The following is an 18,313-nucleotide window of genomic DNA, read 5'->3' on the forward strand; positions in this document are numbered from 1 at the left end:
ATTGTTAATGTTCAATTCATATGTCAGCATTTCTTGAAAAAACAAAAAAAATATTATTATCACTTATTTAAAATTGCTTATAAACATAAGAGTTTTGTTAGTTTTTTAATGTGTTACAATTTTTACCCAGAAATAATTTAAAATTAGCCCCTTTGTAAATTAAATTGCGTTTTTAGGGTTGCTAAATTTATATAGGTTTTTTTTAAAGGGAAGCTTTTCTATAATTAGAGTCGGTTTGTCCGGGACGGATAGCTTTTATCTTTAATTTAGGCATGTTAGAATTGTCCTATCGACTTCAAACTTTGCATGGTGATTCTTTTAGTAGTTAGGTACGATTTAGACAGCGTGGCTACTCTATAATAAGCATTTTCAAATTGTCAGTACGTGCATTTTAAAAAAATGTTAACATCAAACTTTTATGTGATCTAATTATCCGATTGATCTGATTTTAAATATATTGATTCCTGGGACAACAAATTATAATGTTATAAGCGAAGCAACTCAATAATCAAGTCTTAAAAATGTAAGTATGTCCGTCCATAAACATTATCCTGTATTAAGCAGTTTTTCAACAAATTTACTTACAATTTTGCTTCGACTCTCATACATTTATATTCTGGTTATTTAGTTCTGACACTATACAAGTGTTAATGTCCGTTTGTGCTACCGTCTCAGTACTTCGCTTTTATGGATGTTGTCATCCTTGTTTTGTTAGAGAAGCTACGCTGTAATGTCTTTAGTACGTCTGTCCGTACGGCTGTAAAGTAACAACATTCTAATATATCAATGATAGCAATTAAATAGTAAGGTTTTCTTGGTTGTATGCTTAGATTTCGTTAACAGCTGTTTCCAATCGAATTCTTCAAATCGGAGGAGCTTTTATATAATTCCAATGGTGGCTATTTTTCTACTTCGGGCCTAACAAAACTGGTCTAAATCTTTTTTATTTTGATATCTGCAGAAATCTGTCTGTAAATTGATTAGATAGCTAGATAACTATTTCCATTTATATGTTCTTATATCTATAAAAGTCAGAGATCTAAAGGCATAAGACAATGGCAAATAATACACAAAATACCTCTTCTGTAGACTACAATTAGTAGTTGAAATATTTTAACACTTAACTTAATGAACCAACCAATCAAATCCGATAAAAATCCCCAAAGTTCAAAGTTGTTAGGCCAACGAATCAGAAAACGTTACAATAAAACTTTGGTGACTAGTGTAATAAACAGCCCACTGTCCCCTCCCTCCCTGTGTAAAATTATAACGGCTCTAGAGGGGGAAATTAGGCATTAATAATTGACAAGCAACCAAAATATTTCATGTCGAAAGGTATTCTCAATTAGACCTATATGTATAGAGTAGCCTGGCCTAAAATTAGAATTATATGTGTAGAGTAGCCTGACTCTATTAAACCTTTTTATTTAGCATGGCTCAAAAATTATTAATTTATAAGCAACCAAAAGAATTCATGTCAAAAGGTATTCTTAATTAGACCTATATATATAAAGTAGCCTGTCCCAAAATTAGAACTATATGCGTGGAATAGCCTGACTCAAATAGATGTATTCAATTAGACCTCTATATTCAGCATTGCTCAAAAATTAAAATCCTAAAGCAACAAAACAAATAGTTAACTTAATTTGACTCTATGGACTCTTAATCTTGGGGGGTAAAGTCGACCACCCATCCTATTTCTATTTTAGTTTTTAAATAAAAAGTAAAAAAAATTAGGACATACACAGACAGATGAACATTCGGTTACTTTATAATATAGTATAAAATAAACATTACTAGATTTTGAGCCAGCCTACAATAGGTCCATAATAAAATATGATATCTAAAATAATCATGTAAATTTTAAGCCAGTCTATAAATATAGGTCCAAAATAGAATAAAATATTTTAAGTAAGCATTTCTGAATTTTAAGCCAGTCTACAATAGGTCCATAATAAAATGTAATATCTACAAGTACAGATATATATCCATCGTCCAAAAGAAGCGCAACAATAAAATAGATTATGGATCAGAAATTATAATGACAAAAAAATAGAAAATCACAAAACCTTTACATGGCAATACAAAGAAGTCTTTTGTAGAATGACCGACAAACTAACGGATCATGGGTATGCATACTAGATGTTCTTTGGAAAAGCGTAAACTGACGACAAAGTTGATTATAGAGCAGCTTCGCTACTAAAAATAATCAATACTAAATTTTACCCCTTTACATCACATTTCATGATCTAAATAACAATTTCTTTTTTTCCCATGAGGGGAGCCACTCTTTAAGTAAAATGGTGCTCTTTATTGAAAGGGGTAAGAATGAATCATAAAAGTAGTCTAAAACCATCACAAGGTTTAAATAGCCGAGGACCTGTAGGTCATATTTTTTCCTGAAAAGGAGAACTCAACTGGTTCAGTAGTTATTAAAATCTTAAGCTTCGGGGAAAAAACCTTACTACTATAAATAATAGGACTGTGTCATATTTATGTCAACATATTTAAGTATGTTGTTAGAATGGCATTATACTGCATATTGATATAGTAATTAAGTCGACCAATCATCGTATACATGATTATAGGTGAATATTGGGGGCAAAATATAATTGGGTACCTATCATTATTTGGGGGCAGATTGGGGCTATAAAAGAATTACCGAGAATTTTATTGCAATCTTGGACAAAAAAGGACTATTTTTACCAGCAATATATGTATATATCAACCTAATAAAATAAATTAGTAGCGAAGCTACTCTATGAATTAACTTCGTCTGTCTATTCTTCCTTCCGTCCGTCATGTTACGAAAAACGTAGTGGTAGAAAGTGACTCAAAAATCAACCATGTGACGTCATAAAAATGAGGGATTATCCCTACCTTTTTTAGGGTTTTCTTTCCCACTTCTCCTCTCATCTCTCACATTTTTATGACTTTACATGGGTGATTTTTGAGCCTTTTTTTCCACTACCAAAAAACATCAATATTTATGTTTTTGTAAAGATTTTTTTCCTTTCTGGTATACGCACTGAACGTCAAAATATAGAAAGACTTTTCCAGTATGGCTTCGAAACTGATTAATATCCGATGATTCGGAACTGGTTCTCAGCCTTAATGAAAAATCATGTATGGCATCGTATTACAGACTATTTTTGGAGATACAAAAAGTATCATGTGTGACGTCATTAAAATACGTCTAAAGAGGAAGAATAAGTGATGAAGTATGAAAGGAAACCACTAAAAAAGATATGAATTTATATGTATTTTTATGACGTCACCCATGACACTTTCTGTATCTTTCAATATTCCTTCAATAATAAACTAAAAATCATAAAACTCGGCACCTCGAGGCTAACAAAACTGGTGTTTGTAATTTTTCATTTTGATATCCTCGGAAAGCTGTCTATAATGCGATGCTATACAAAATTTAAATCAAATTGCAAAAAATGTAATTAACAAACAAAAATTAGTCAAACAATAGCAATATAAAAAGTAATAAATCATTTACAAAAATATGTTTTTATTCTAATTCTAAATCCATTTAAGTTTGCATGATTTTTTTATCGCACGGTAGCTTTAATCTTTTTAATCTTATGGCTATTTCTAAAATCCTTTTTAGGTTTAGAATAACAACAGGGTTGAAAAAATATTTGCGATTTGTAGTAGCGACAGCAGGTCTATAGTATAGATGTATATACAGACAACTAAATCCCTACATTTTTCAAAGACCTATTTCTCGTGCTTCTAAATTATTTTCTGCTACTTGGCTGTGTTAATATAAGCAGAACCATTGGTTGATTTTCAATGACCCAATGGAAAGGTTGCACATGCTGATTGCGATGGGGAGATACAGTTATTTAACCCTTTCTCCCTCTAGTGTTCTACTCTAATGTAGCGTTACTTCTTTATAAGTCTAATATATTGGTATGTTGGTTATGGGAACTTTTTAAGATCTTTTAGCGGGTGTGTGAGTGGGTGTGTTTTCAATGGATATAGAATACGTGGATATATTGACAGATGAAAATTTGTTGTCAATTTATGTTGCTAATATGGATTTCATTTATTCACCCAGTAGAAGGAAAGGGGATGTATCGTTATTTTAGTCAGCTGCGAGAATCACTCCATCAGAGTACAACATCAATGTTTTATTGTAGTTACTTTTTGTAGTTACCTTTGCTTGCATGACCTTTGTCCTAACTATCCCTACCCCCCTTTTTTCCCCCATAACCTCCCCAATGCTGGATGGCCGAACTGACCAATAAATAAAAGGAAAATAGCAACAAAAATTGACAATAATTTTTCCCATTTCATAATATCCACATACATTATACATCCAATAATAGTATTTATTTTACTCTATAGAAGGGGTAACTTTGTTCTTTATCATTAGGGTTATACATCAATTTAACACCCTTTTTTTGTCCAATAAGATCCCAAATTTTCTGGTGTTATAAGGAAAATATAAGGTTCTATCTTATTTTAAAATAACCATAAAAATCGCCCAAAAAATTTCACAAAGACCCATAAATCGGTCATAAACCAAATTTTGGTAAATTTTATTTTTGTAAAAAGCGTAATAATTTAAATACGATAAGGACATTTAAAATAGCAGTAAAAAGGTTGGAATTTTTATTTTATTTTTAGTATTTTCTTTAAATTGTACCCAATTTTCTTTGCTATACAGGAATCGCAGCTATTTTCTAAATAGAATTTGTCCGTTTGTTACTTAGACAGTTAATTGGCAATGGCTTTCTTGTTTATAAGGGATTTTAAAAGATTCTTATTTATTTTTTGTAAAGCTTCCCTGAGGGAGGGGAAAATGGACTGTTTATTACACTAGTCCCCAATGCTTTATGATATTGTTTTCTTATTCGTTGGCTTTACAACATTGGGGACTTTTATTGAATTTCGATTGGTTCCAAGTGTCCAAACAACAACTTATTGTAATCTACAGAAGGAGTATTTTGTTTATATTATAGGCGATGTACATCAATTTATTGGTTATTGTCTTATCCATAGACGTCCAAGGGGGGGGGGGGTTTAATGGGGCGATTACCCCCCTCAAACAATTTTGGGGAGGTAAATACCCCCCCAAAATGAAAAATCTCTGATAACAAATTTTTTGCGCGCTTCGCGCGCATTTTTAATACTAGATATTTAATAAAATTTAAATTACCCCCCCCCGGGGGTAAATTTTTTTTGGGGGGGGTAAACTATATTTACCCCTGCAAACAGATTTCAGGGGGGGTAATTACCTCCCCCCCCCCAAGCAAATTTTAACCCCGGGGTAAAATTTTTTTTTTTGGGGGGGGGGAAATTGCGGCGTGCCATTTTATCCCCCCCACAAAAGCGAATTACCCCCCCCCCTTAAAAAAATTTTACCCCCCCCCCCAAAATAAAAAGCTTGGACGTCTATGGTCGTATCCTTTTAGATCCTTGGCCCTCTCTTTTTATAAGACCACCCAAATTTTAAAAAAAGAAAAAAAGAAATAGCCCGCCCGACCATTATTTTATTTTGTAAAGGCCCACTTTATACAATAATAAAACATGAACAAATAAAATATTTTTCTATTGTTAGCAGCGAAGCAACTATATAATGTCCGTATGTCTGTCCGCCATTACGTTGTAGTAAATTACGGAAACTTAATAAACAGAACAATAATAATAAATGCCTAATTGTTATAGGAATCATCGAGCAAAGTTTTAAATCAATGGGACAATTCTTTCTTGACTAAATTAACTAAAATAGTTAACATTTACGGAAGTACGGACCTGATTATAGAAAAGCTTCGCTTTCAAAACGTGAATTAATAATACAAGAAATACAAATTAAATAAATCGAAAATTGCATCCCTATAAAAATAATAACATCACCATAAGTACCAATTTTTAGGGGGGAGTTGAAATCCTACCCCCCCCCCCCCTTCCGTACCTACTGATTTATATAGCATTGCTGCGCTACTTAACAACTTAATTGTCCTTGTTAATGATCAAAGATAAGCAATGAAAGAAATAAAAGATTTTTCTTTTGTTTGATAGTGTTTCGGTCACATTTTATCATTTATTTTTATTTTAGTATGGCCTCGATACCGATTAATATCCGCTGGATTAGAACCTGTACTCAGCCATACGAAAAAATTACGTATAACATTGCAATACAGTTAATTTTCCACGAATATTAAAATAAAATCATAAGATTATTACCAGTTTTGTTAGACACGGACCATCGTCCCCTCGGGGCTAGCAAAAATGGTATTAATCTTATAATTTTCCATTTATATCTGCGGAAATCTGTCTATAATACAATGCTATAAATAACTATTCAATTCTTAACAAAACTGTTTAATTGTGTTTCGGTCACATTTTATGATTTATTTTTATTTTCAACTCAAAGGCGGTCCGCGAATAAATTAAAACATTAAGCAATCCAGGGATCTAAAAGGATAGGACAATGGCCTTTAAGTTGATGTAATCTCCAATAATGATACACAAAATTACCCCTTCTGTAGATTACAATTAGTGGTTGAAACGTTTGCACTCTCAACTTAATGAACTAATCAAAATTTAGTAACACTCCCCAAAGTAGCAAAGCCATCGAATAAGTAAGTGTTTCAATAAAAAAAAAATGGGGCTTATTAAACCCCCTCCCCCCCCAAATAGCCATAAACGTTTCCAGGAGAAGCTATAATGTAAAGAAGAATCTTATCGGTTCGGTGATTTGCGAGATCCTTTGCCACAGACAAAAACACATTACTTCTTTATATTAAAGGATAATTGATTTGGTTCCTTAATAGTTATTTCTCGCATCGTATTATAAACAGCTTTCCGCGGATATAGAAATGTACAATTATAAGATTAAAACCAGTTATGTTAAAGGCACAGGCTAAAAAAACTGGTTTTAATCTTATGATTATACATTTTTATATCCGTAGAAAGCTGGTTATAATACGATGCTAGATATAGTTTTTTCGTATGGATGAGAGCCGGATTCGAATGAATACGAGAAATATTTTTCCTGCAATTTACCTATCCGTTTTCCCTAATAAAAATTGCACAAAGCCAATTATTCACGTTTGTCAAAAATATTTCATTCGAAATATTAAAACTTTTAAGAACATTGGAAACAATAGATTTACAAAAAAAAATGTTGTTTTCAGATTAGCTATTTATTTGTTTTTTAGATCAATTCTGAAGCTTTTCAGATTGTTTGCCTTTTTTGAGGTTTTTCAGATGACCTATCTAATTCTATATTCTCAGATGAGCTAATCAATATATTATTTCTTGGATTTTGCATCAGATTTTCATGTAATCTGAGGAAATAGTTGGCTAAAATAACGATACCTCTATCCACCCCCTCCCGTCCTACTGGATGAACAAACTGTTCAATAAATGAGGTCCATATTAGCAAGCTAAATTGACGACAAATTTCCCCCTGTCAATATATCCACGTATATCCTATATCCATTTTGCTGCGCTTTTTAAAGAGTACCATAATGTTAAAATATGCTTCAGTTATAGAGTAGCTACGTCATTAAAAAATCAAATTTTTAACATTTTTAATCGTCCCTTAACCAATGCTAAATTCGAGGGATTTTATCATTTTCACAAGTGTATACTTATTGTTCAAAATATCATAATCGAATTCATAACAAAGCCGTCAGAATTGCAATCATAATAATAGTTATTTATCGCATCGTATTATAGACTGCTTTACACAGATATAAAAATCATATGATTTAAACTACTTTTGTAAGCCCCAAGGGGTTAAACGCCCGCGCTGACAAAATTAATTAATTTTCATGTCAAGATTTTTATTTAATATTCGTGGAAACATTGCTGATTTGATAAAACACCTTATTCCAAAACCGGATAGCCTGATATCTAGTTGCCGAATGTGTACGCAGTTTCCTGAGTGTTTCCTCATCCTAGCTCAATATTTACTACTAGCTAAAAAAGCTTCAAACTTCAAAAAAAAATCAAAATTTAAAAAATTCAAATGTATAATGTATAAATCGTTTATACATTCAAATTTTGATTTTTTTAAGGGAAGTTTGGAGATTTGTAGCTAGTAGTAAATATTGAGCTAGGATGAGGAAACACCCAGGAAACTGCGTACACTTTCGGCAACTAGATATCAGGCTATCCAAAACCGTAATCTAATTAAAACATGGGGTGAGCTTGCACTTTCGCTTAAAATCACTACCGGATGTTGTTTTATATGCGATAATTGCTAAAAAGAAATAACATAGGCGTTTTTTTTTATTTTGAGAATAAAACGAATGAGCATCTTTTTATAGAGCTAAAGGGATAATACAATGGTAGATAAATTGATGTACATTCCCAACGATTATATACAAAAATTACCCACCTATATAGATTCCAATTAGTAGTTAAAACGTTTGGACACTCAACTTAATAAACCAACCAATCGAATTCAATAAAAGTCCCTAAAGTTGTAGTGCCAACGAATAACAAACGTTATCATAACACTTTGGGGACTTGCAGAGAGAGAGGGGACAATGGGATGTTTATTACACTGGGCCCCAAATTTTTTTAATACCTTTTTCTTATTCGTTAGCTTAACAACTTTGGGTACTTTTAAAAAAAAATTTCTTCATATGTTTCAACTACTAATTGTATAATACAAAAGGAGTAATTTTGTATTTTAACTTAGGGGATGTAGATCAATTTATATGCCATTATCTTATCCCTAAAAGGAGCGTAATTATTTGCGATTCTGATTATATTTTAATAAATGTGCAAAACTGAATGCACACACTCAAAAATATTTCATCCTATTATAATTTAATCTGCTACGCAAGGATCTTAAGGGATAAGACAATGGACTTTTTAATAAAAGTGCCAATTTTTTTTAACCCACGAATGAGATAACATAAGTTTGAAGGGCAACTTATAATTCAATGTAACCGCTCTCCCTAGGAAAAGCATCAAAATAATTTTTCTTTTTAAACTAAATTATATCTAAAAACAAATTTAATTGTAATATCAAGAGAGAGAGGAGACATTGAGCTGTTCATTACACTAGTCCCCGAAGTTTTATAATTCGTTGGCTTAACAACTTAAGCAAGTTTATTGAATTTTAATTATTCGGTACGGTTCATTAAGTTGTATATCATCATTGTGGATGTACATCAATGAATAGGCCATTGTCTTATTTCTTTAGGTCCTTGATCGACATACTCCAATGAGGTTTCTCATTGGTTTAAGAGGCAGAAAATTAGCTTTAAACAATAAAACTTATTTTTAAATATAAAAGAGCATAAAATATCTTTGTGAAGCCTCCCTAAATATGAGAAACTCTTATCAGATCTGTGGTTACCGAGATCTAAAGGGACAGGTAAAAAATCCTTAATACTTATACATATAACTAGCCGCTGCGACCTAAGCATCTAGGAGGAGGTCTACATAAAAGGGATAAAAAATAGTCAAACCATTCCAAGACTTGAATAAAAAAATGAAATAGCTCAAACCCACCCTAAGAAAGATGTGAAGCTTCCAAAAACTGGAGAACTCAATCGGTTCAGATGTTATCGAAAGCTACAGACAAAAACCTTTCTACTTTATGTAATAGGATATAATAAAAACATAAACATCACTTTAACATTTTTTATTTCAACCATATAAATATTAAGATATATACACAAGATCACAGTAACGTAGGATTTAGAGGACTTTGGTGGACACCCCGTAATTACAAAAAAAAATATTGACACTTTTTAGACACCCTGTTTATAACTATGAGTGTGGGGAGGGGTATATTGCTGATGTCTCGTAATACAAATAGCAAGGGGCTCTTAGAAACAACATGTTTAATTTCCTAAAAAACTTAGTACACTCTTTTTTTCCTTTTTTTGAGGGGGGAGGGGTGTGTGGGATGACCCTCCCCACCTTGATAGTTCTTATACCAAATGTATTACGAGATATCTTCAATCCCCCCCCCTCCCCTCTTCTACATTCATAAAAATAACATAATTTCACAATTTTCTACAGTTTTTGATTCTGAGAGTATTAATATACGAATATTAGTAACATGAAATAAATTAATAATATAGTAGCTTCGCTACTCAAAAACAAGAACGTTTGCGTCCAACATTAAAACTTTATCCCAGTATGGCTTCGAAAACTGATTGTGATATCCACTGGATAAATACCGGTACTCGGCCATAAGGAAAAATTATGTGTAGCATCGTGTTAGACAGTTTTCCACGAATATTAAAATAAAAATCATAAAATTAATAGTACCAGTTTATATCTTTTTTCATTTAAATATCCGCGGAAAGCTGTATATAATATGATTCCATGAATAAATATTAAATATTTGACAATTAAAGGACAAAATAAAATTAAAATGTGCGATTATACCGACAAACTTGAAGCATTACATGCAGACAACAAGATAAAATTATAGAGTAGCTATGCTACAAAAAAAAATAAGGGTGTCAAGATAGAAAAAAAACTACGTAGCGCAGGGGTGCCACGCTTCTGAATGAATAACGAACAGAAACAATAATTTTCATACGAAAATTTCGCATTTACATAAAAAAAATACAACGCTTTGAATTTTTAAATCACTACTTCCTTTTCTCAAATTTTTTTGCCTTGAAAAGTGTCAAAAAAATGTTTGAGATTGAAGCCATTGTTTTTTTTTAAATTTTCACAAGCATTAAACTTAATACACTAAAAGGTGGGATTTTTTAACATTTCAACAATGAATTTTTAATCTGCCAGTCTTTGGAGATTGTTGTGTGTTTTTTTTTCCATTGGTTTTCACTGATTTTTTTAATGTGGTAGATTTGTTTTGTGTTTTAATTTGTATGTTCATACCTCTTTTGTTCTAGAATTTTTTAACTTTGGCTTTCATATTTTTTTTATTTTAAAAAGGTATAAACATATAAATATAAATATTATCACAGCTTAAATAAAAACACTTTTTTTGTGTCAAATATAATTCTCAAAAATCTTGAGATTTTGATATTTATAAGCACGTTGCATAGAGACACATTTTTTTAAACTTTGCAAAATACTTTCACGTGTGTTTTAATAATGATGACTGTGGGATCTTTGCACCTTTTTACTGGCCTTAACTTTGCTAGCGCTCGGCGCACGGCCAGTGTGCGTTGAGGACTTGCGGCGCTTAAGGATAAGTTCGTGGAGGCCGGTTAAGGCCTCTTCAAGCCCCTCGCCGGTAACGGCGCAGCAGGGGCGGATTGACCAGCCCACTCCGCGGGCAAGCTCACCTAGGCCAAGGCCTTTTTCTAACCTGTTGGTAATAGTAGAGTTTATTTCATTATTCTTGTAAAAGTGATCTATTTTTTATATTTTTATGTTTCTAGTATGACCAATAAGATCTTGTAAAGGGCTTTCTAGTATGGATTAAAACCCGATTAATATCCGTTGAATAAGAAACGGTTCTCAGCCATACTGAAAAGTTATGTATATCATCATATTAAAGACAATTTTTCATGAATATTAAAATAAAAAACATAAAGTTAACACAAGTTTTGCTAGTCTGGGCCTTTAGCCCCATGGGGCTAACAAAACTGGATTTAATCTTAAATAATTTTTCTTTTAGAAAGTGTCTGTAATGAGATGCAATAACTATTTTCAAATTATCAATTTGCAGAGAAGCTTACAAATGTTCCTGGAAAGCTTATGTAAAATAGTCCCTTAAAAAATCCATCCCTCCCCCACCCTTCACAAAAAAAACATATTTTAAACTGTTGGGGAATATGCCCCCCTCCCTTTTCTTTATCTTTTAGTGATTTTACAATGAAAATGAAATAAACTCCATTCCTAGCAGTATCCATGGCGCACGGCAAATCTTGTTTATTGGCCAACACCAGAATAGGCACCGTGTGCTTCTCCGTCAGTTTACAAATCTTCAGCAGCTCCAGCTTCGCCTCCTCCAGCCGCTCCGCGTCGCTCGAGTCCACCACGAAGATGATGCCATCCGTGCAGCGGGTGTAGCTGCGCCACAGCGGCCGGGTCTTGTCCTGGCCGCCCACGTCCCACAGCAAGAAGTTGTGAGATTTGCTGCCGCTTTCCGCGCCAATACGAATCTGAAAAAAAAGAGTTTGTCAAATATTGATTTATAGTATATAAGTCTGTCTGTCTGTGTGTAGCGAAGGATCTCACTAACCACTGCACCCATATGGTTCTCCTTTACACACTGAAGCTTCTTAAAAGGTACCAATTATAAATATACCCCATAAAATTAAGTATTTGATACATTTAGAAACATTATAGAAAGGCAAAAATTCAAAAATATTCCTTTAAATTTAATGCAAATAATTCTAAGGGTTTTTTGGTAATGTCCAAAGCATGTAATAACAAATGAACAAAATAAAACTAAGGCAGACTAGGATTTTAGCAAGCCTATACATTTACCCTATAAAAATAAATCAACTTTTGACTGTAATAATATAACCATAATTTAATCATAAATATCAATTAAGACACACAAGGCTGTAGGGATAGGTAAATAGACGATAAATTATTCTTTTAATCCTTATGTAGATTTAAACCATTGGTTTATAATAAAGTAACAGGATGTCTGTTTGTCTGTTAGTGTGTACCGAAGGATCTCGCTAACCACTGAACCGATCGGGCTCTCCTTAACAGGGTAGCTTCTCATACGTCCCGGAATGGTTTATAACTATTTTGGGGGAGAGTACCACCACCACCCAAGGAGAAACCACCCCTAGAAAATAATAACCCACCCCCCCTAAAAAAAAAACTTTGGGTACTAATGTCCCCTCCATCCCTGAATACCTAATTTAACCCCCCAACCCTCAACCCCCCCCCCCCAAACCCATCAATTGAATAATGCTTAAATTGAATTAAATGAAACCGTAATTGTTACGTTCCAACATTTCCCATAAAGTTAGGCATCAATTATAATTTAAACCCTTCAAATTATTATAAAGTTTAGCTCGGATAATTTAAGGGATAGTACAATGGAGTTAAATTAATCTTTCTCTTTAGATAGCAGGTCAAGATACATAAAATGTGCTTGAACGTGGAGCTAGAGCTGGCCATAACAAAAAGAGTCCCAACCTAATGGATATAGAATACGTGGGTATTGTGAAAGATTTTCGCATACCCTGATAAAATGTTTCTCCCAGCTGGCTATGACTTTACTTCATCCCCCCCCCCCCGCCTGACCATGGGGGAAAGTATTGACCAATAATTTAAACTATACTAGCAACACAAGTAACCAAAGTCTTGTAATAACGTTTTCTCATGCGTTGGCTTGACAAACTTGAGAACATTTTTCTAATTTTGATTTTTTTGTTCATTAATCTAAGTGTCCAAACGTTTTAACCACTAATTGTAATCTACAGAAGGGGTAATTTTGTGAATTATTAATGGGGATGTACATCAATTTATCGGCCATTGTCTTACCCCTTTAGATCCCTGTGTCCATCCCCAATGAGGATACATTGAATTACCCTTTCTGTACAAACCTTAGTTATAGAGCAGCTATGCCTATTTTTCATTTATGTTTGTTTTTGGGATTTAAAACAACACAATGCAATGGGAAAAACCAAGAATAGTTATTTATCGCATCGTATCATAAACAGCTTTCCGTAGATATAAAATCATACAATTATAAGATTAAAACCAGTTATGCTAAAGGCACGGGCTAACAAAACTGTTTTTAATATCATGATTGTATATTTTTATATTAGTAGAAAACTGTTTATACGATACATTACATTTTTCAGTATGGCTGAGAACCGGTTCTAATCCAGCGGATAGAAATCGGTTTCGAAGCCATACTGGAAAATATAATTTTATGCAGACAGAGATATTAAAAACAATTCTTTTGTCTTATTTTCTTATCATTTCGTGTTTTATGACTTTAATTTGTGTTTAAGCAGCATTTTTAAAACAAAATTATGGTTTTCAATTTAGAGAAAAAAGAATCTTATTTATAAATATCTATTCTATTTTACATACAAATTACACTTCGTCTTCCAGACTAGTTTTATAAATTTAATTTTTGAATTTTTGTAAAAAATATTTATGTGGCTTCTTTAAAAAGCACAATCTAATTTTACCAACGGGTCTAAGGGAATAAGGCAATGACCAATAAATGTACAAACCCTGGCCTTCTGTAGATTACATTTAGTGGTTTTAACTTAATGAACCAACCAAAAAATTTCAATAAAAGTCCCTATAGTTGTTAAGACAACGAATAAGAAATTCTACTGTGTATTATAAATATTCGTTTAATAAGCTTATTTTTAAAAACAGCGACCCCCCCCCGGGCCCCCCCCCCCCATATATGTGTATGTTTATTTCTTTTGAAAAGGCATGGTATCATTTAAAGACCATTCATAAGAGTATGAAGAGTCGAGTTGTTCCTTTCAAAAGAAACACGGAAAAATAAGGGAAAAAGGGAGAGAAATAAGTGCTATAAATTCTACAATTTCATGTATCGTAAAAGAATAAAGAAGCATATATACTTCTAAATTAAAGTGTATACAAATAGATCTCGAAAATGGTTAGAAAAATTGATCCCCAACTTGCAGTCAACTATTGTTTCAATAAAAATAATCAAGTTTTAGGCTATTTCAAATGGAGAATTTTTTTAAGGGGGAGGGATTTTTGACTAATTTAAAAATCCCTTTCTGCCTATTATTTGAAAATAAGAAAGGAAGGGAGGGAAGGGTGGTTGGTTAATTTTGCTTTAAAATCATTTTTGCGTGACAATTCTCGCGAGTGAAATGAGTCCACCCCCCCCCCCCTCTCATCCTTTCCTAGCAAAACAAGGATGACAACATCCATAAAAGCGAAGCTCTGAAACGGTAGGACAAACGAACATTAACACTTGTATAATGTCAGAACTGAATAATCAGAATGCGAATGTATAAGAGTCAAAGCAAAATTGTAAGTAAATTTGTTGAAAAACTGCTTGATAGAGGATAATGATTATGGACATACTTACATTTTTAGGACTTGATTATAGAGTTGCTTCGCTTATAATATTGTACTTTGTTGTCCCAGGAATCAGTATACAAAAAATCAGACCAATCGGATAATTAGGTCACATACAAATTTGTTGTTAAAAGTGTAAAAAAAATCAACATGTTTAAAATGGACGTACGGACATTCTGGTAATTATTATAGAGTTGCTACGCTTTCAAACTCGTACCTAACTATTACAGGAATCACCATGCAAAATTTGAAATCGATAGGACAATTCTAACATGCCTAAATTAACGAAAAAAGCTATTTAAAAAAGTAAAAAAATCAACATGTTTAAAATGGACGTACGGACATTTTGGTAATGATTGTAGAGTTGCTACGCTTTCTAAATCGTACCTAACTACTAAAGGAATCACCATGCAAAATTTGAAATCGATAGGACAATTCTAACATGTCTAAATTAACGAAAAAAGCTATCCGTGACGGACGTACGGACGGACGGACGTACGGACGGACGGACGGACCGACCCTAATTATAGAAAAGCTTCGCTTTTAAAAAGCTGTGCATACATTTTCACACGAGTTTAAGATTTTGAAAAGGGAATCTATAGAACATTGTAAATATGTAAATCCTCATTCTCTAATGATGATAAACAAAATTACCCCTTCTATACACTACAATTAGGGAGTTTAATGTTAAGATACTTTAGGTATATAATAGGATGTAGTGTGTTTATTTATGAAAAAGTACACTTTTCAATTTATTTTTATAGCCATTAGATATTTGCAAGTCCCTAATTACGTCCCATATTACGGTCAAAAAATGGTTCATTAAGGGCCAGTAAAAATTAGGTATATGTACTAAAATAACACTTTTTAGTAGCGCAGCTACTCTAAAATTAGTGCACAAATGTAGGTGTGTTCTGCTGTGAAACTTAAATATATTTTTACTTTTTAAAATCCACAAAAAATTAAAAAGTCTACTTTACCAGGGAGGAAGGGGACATTAAGCTGTTTATTGCACTAGTCCCCAAGGTTTTATTTTAACGTTTTTTATTTGTTAGCTTATCAACTTTAAGTTGGTTGAGGTTCATTAGGTTGAGTGTCCAAACGTTTCAACTACTAATTGGAAGGGATGATTTTGTGTATCAATTTATCGTCTATTGTCTTATCCCTTTTGATCCCTAACTTTTACTTGTTGTATGTATAAGAAATGTAGTATTGTAGATGTATCCTTCACAAAAACAAACATAGATAGAGAATCATAAAAACAAAATTGTAGCATAATTTATCGCCCCTAGAGGCTTCTAGGGACACTTGAGAGAGGGGGTAGGGTTAAGACAATCCCCCACTTTAGATTTAGGTTTTGTAAAGAAAGGATAAAAAATAGTTTTTGGGGGATTTTTGTTGTAGCAATTTCTCATGGGAGGTAGGAGGTGCCCTTCCCCAAAATATTTATAAACCTGCCATGGACCTATAAGAAGCTATATTTTAACGAAGAACCATATCGGTTCATCGGAGAGTGAGATCTTAACCTACAGACAGAGTGACAGATATATATCCTGTTACTATGACAAACAGTAAAGGTTATCATAGCTTATTTTTTAATTACTACTTAAAACGTAAATCTACTAAAGATTTTTATTTTAATATTAGCTTGATCTTTCCAGCAGACAATAAATATTTGGAAGGCGTGACATAAAGAAAATACCTTCACACCTCGCTACACACGTTTATAGGTTGGTGTATAGACATGCACTAGTCGCAATCACCAAAAAGGATAGCTTTACACCTCGCTAATCACGTTTATAGGTTGGTGTATAGACATGCACTAGTCGCCATCACCAAAAAGGATAGCTTTACACCTCGCTAATCACGTTTATAGGTTGGTGTAGAGACATGCACTAGTCGCTATATCCAAAAAGAAAATACCTTCACACCTCGCTAATCACGTTTATAGGTTGGTGTATAGACATGTACAAGTCGCTATTACCAAAAAAATATGTCTTTGTATCTAGCTCTTAATTTTGAATATTTTAATTCCCCAATGATGATACAAAAATTACCCCTCTATAAATTACAATTAGTTGTTGAAACGTTTGGTCACTTAACTTAATACACAAACCAAGCAAAATTAAATAAAAGCCCCCAAAGAAAGCATTATTATAAAACATTAGGGACTAGTGTAATAAACAGCCCAATGTCCCCTCTCTCCCTGCAATAATTCCAATTTTCTTCATTAAACTACCCTTATGTAACCAACAAAAAAAGAAAAAGTTTAAAACTAATCTCTTTAAAATCTACCATTTTAGATTTTTTCAGCCCTTTTGTTGATTCATTTTTAATTAAAAACAATGAAAAAATGTAAATGGAATCCCATTTGAATTGCTTGGAAAAAAGTGGCACGAAATGATGCATTTTTAAAGAGATGCTTTGCATCTCTTCAAAAGTTCCTTCCCTCGCTACGTTTTCCAGCACTTTTCCTTGTATTAAAAAATATAAATGCAAACATGGATCTAAAGGGATAAGACAATGGCGGAAAAACTGATGCACATCCCTAATGATGATACACAAAATTACCCCCTTATGTAGATTAAAATTAATAATTGAGACGTATGAACACTTAACTTGTAAACCAACTAATCAAAATTCAGTAAAAATCCCCAAAGTTGTTAATCCAACGAATAAGAAAACGATGTTGTAATAAATGATCTATCAAAATGCATCATATGATATTAAAGGCTATCGTAAATGTTATGTCGCCAAACTTTGTATAGAATCATTCTTGTTTTTATCTTGAGATTACACAATTTTGGTTCAGGAATATAGGATGGTACAATTGCCGATTAGATCATATTCCCCTATCAATTCTTTTGTATTAAATGTTGCCTTTGAAAACAGAGAGAGGGGCAATGGGCTGTTTATTACATAAGTCCCCAAATTTTTTACAATAACGTTTTCTTATTCGGTGGCTTAATAACTTTAGGGACTCATGCTGAATTTTGACTGGTTGATTTATTAAGTTGACTGTTTAAACTTTTTAATCACTAATTTTAATATACAGAAGGGGTAATTTTGTGTGGCATCATTGGGGATGTACATCAATTCATCGGGCATTGAGTTATCCATGCTATGAAAAGTTGTAAATATGATCGGGGAAGGGGGGAAAATGAATTTTTAATTAAATGTAATTTTCCTCTTCCTTTTCCCCTGTCAGATTTGGACTCCAAGTAATAAGATTTATCCAGGGATTAAGGGGATACATAAGTTACCCTAAAACAGGAAGTATGAGTTCTCATTTACAGGACAGTTTTATAAAGGTTTTGGGAAGATTTTATTTATATTTATTTAATCCTAT

The 18,313-nt window shown here is 32.7% G+C and overlaps 1 protein-coding gene across 1 annotated transcript in view; it reads right to left on the reverse strand.

Moving 5' to 3' along the window:
* Positions 1-9,613: 9,613 nt before the first annotated feature.
* LOC145330091 (ADP-ribosylation factor-like protein 4A) overlaps positions 9,614-18,313 on the reverse strand; it is a 47,803-nt gene continuing 39,103 nt past the window's right edge. Inside the window, exons 2-3 of the mRNA XM_080174670.1 lie at positions 11,818-12,080; positions 9,614-11,284 (exon numbers count right to left, since the gene is read on the reverse strand). Of these exons, the coding sequence (XP_080030796.1) occupies positions 11,059-11,284; positions 11,818-12,080 (489 nt within the window). The 3' untranslated portion in view covers positions 9,614-11,058. The remainder of the gene's footprint in view (positions 11,285-11,817; positions 12,081-18,313) is intronic.

This window comes from Acartia tonsa, chromosome 10 (assembly GCF_053477335.1).
Source record: "Acartia tonsa isolate MP-2025a chromosome 10, ASM5347733v1, whole genome shotgun sequence".
In the NCBI taxonomy this organism is placed as follows: Eukaryota; Metazoa; Arthropoda; class Copepoda; order Calanoida; family Acartiidae; genus Acartia; species Acartia tonsa.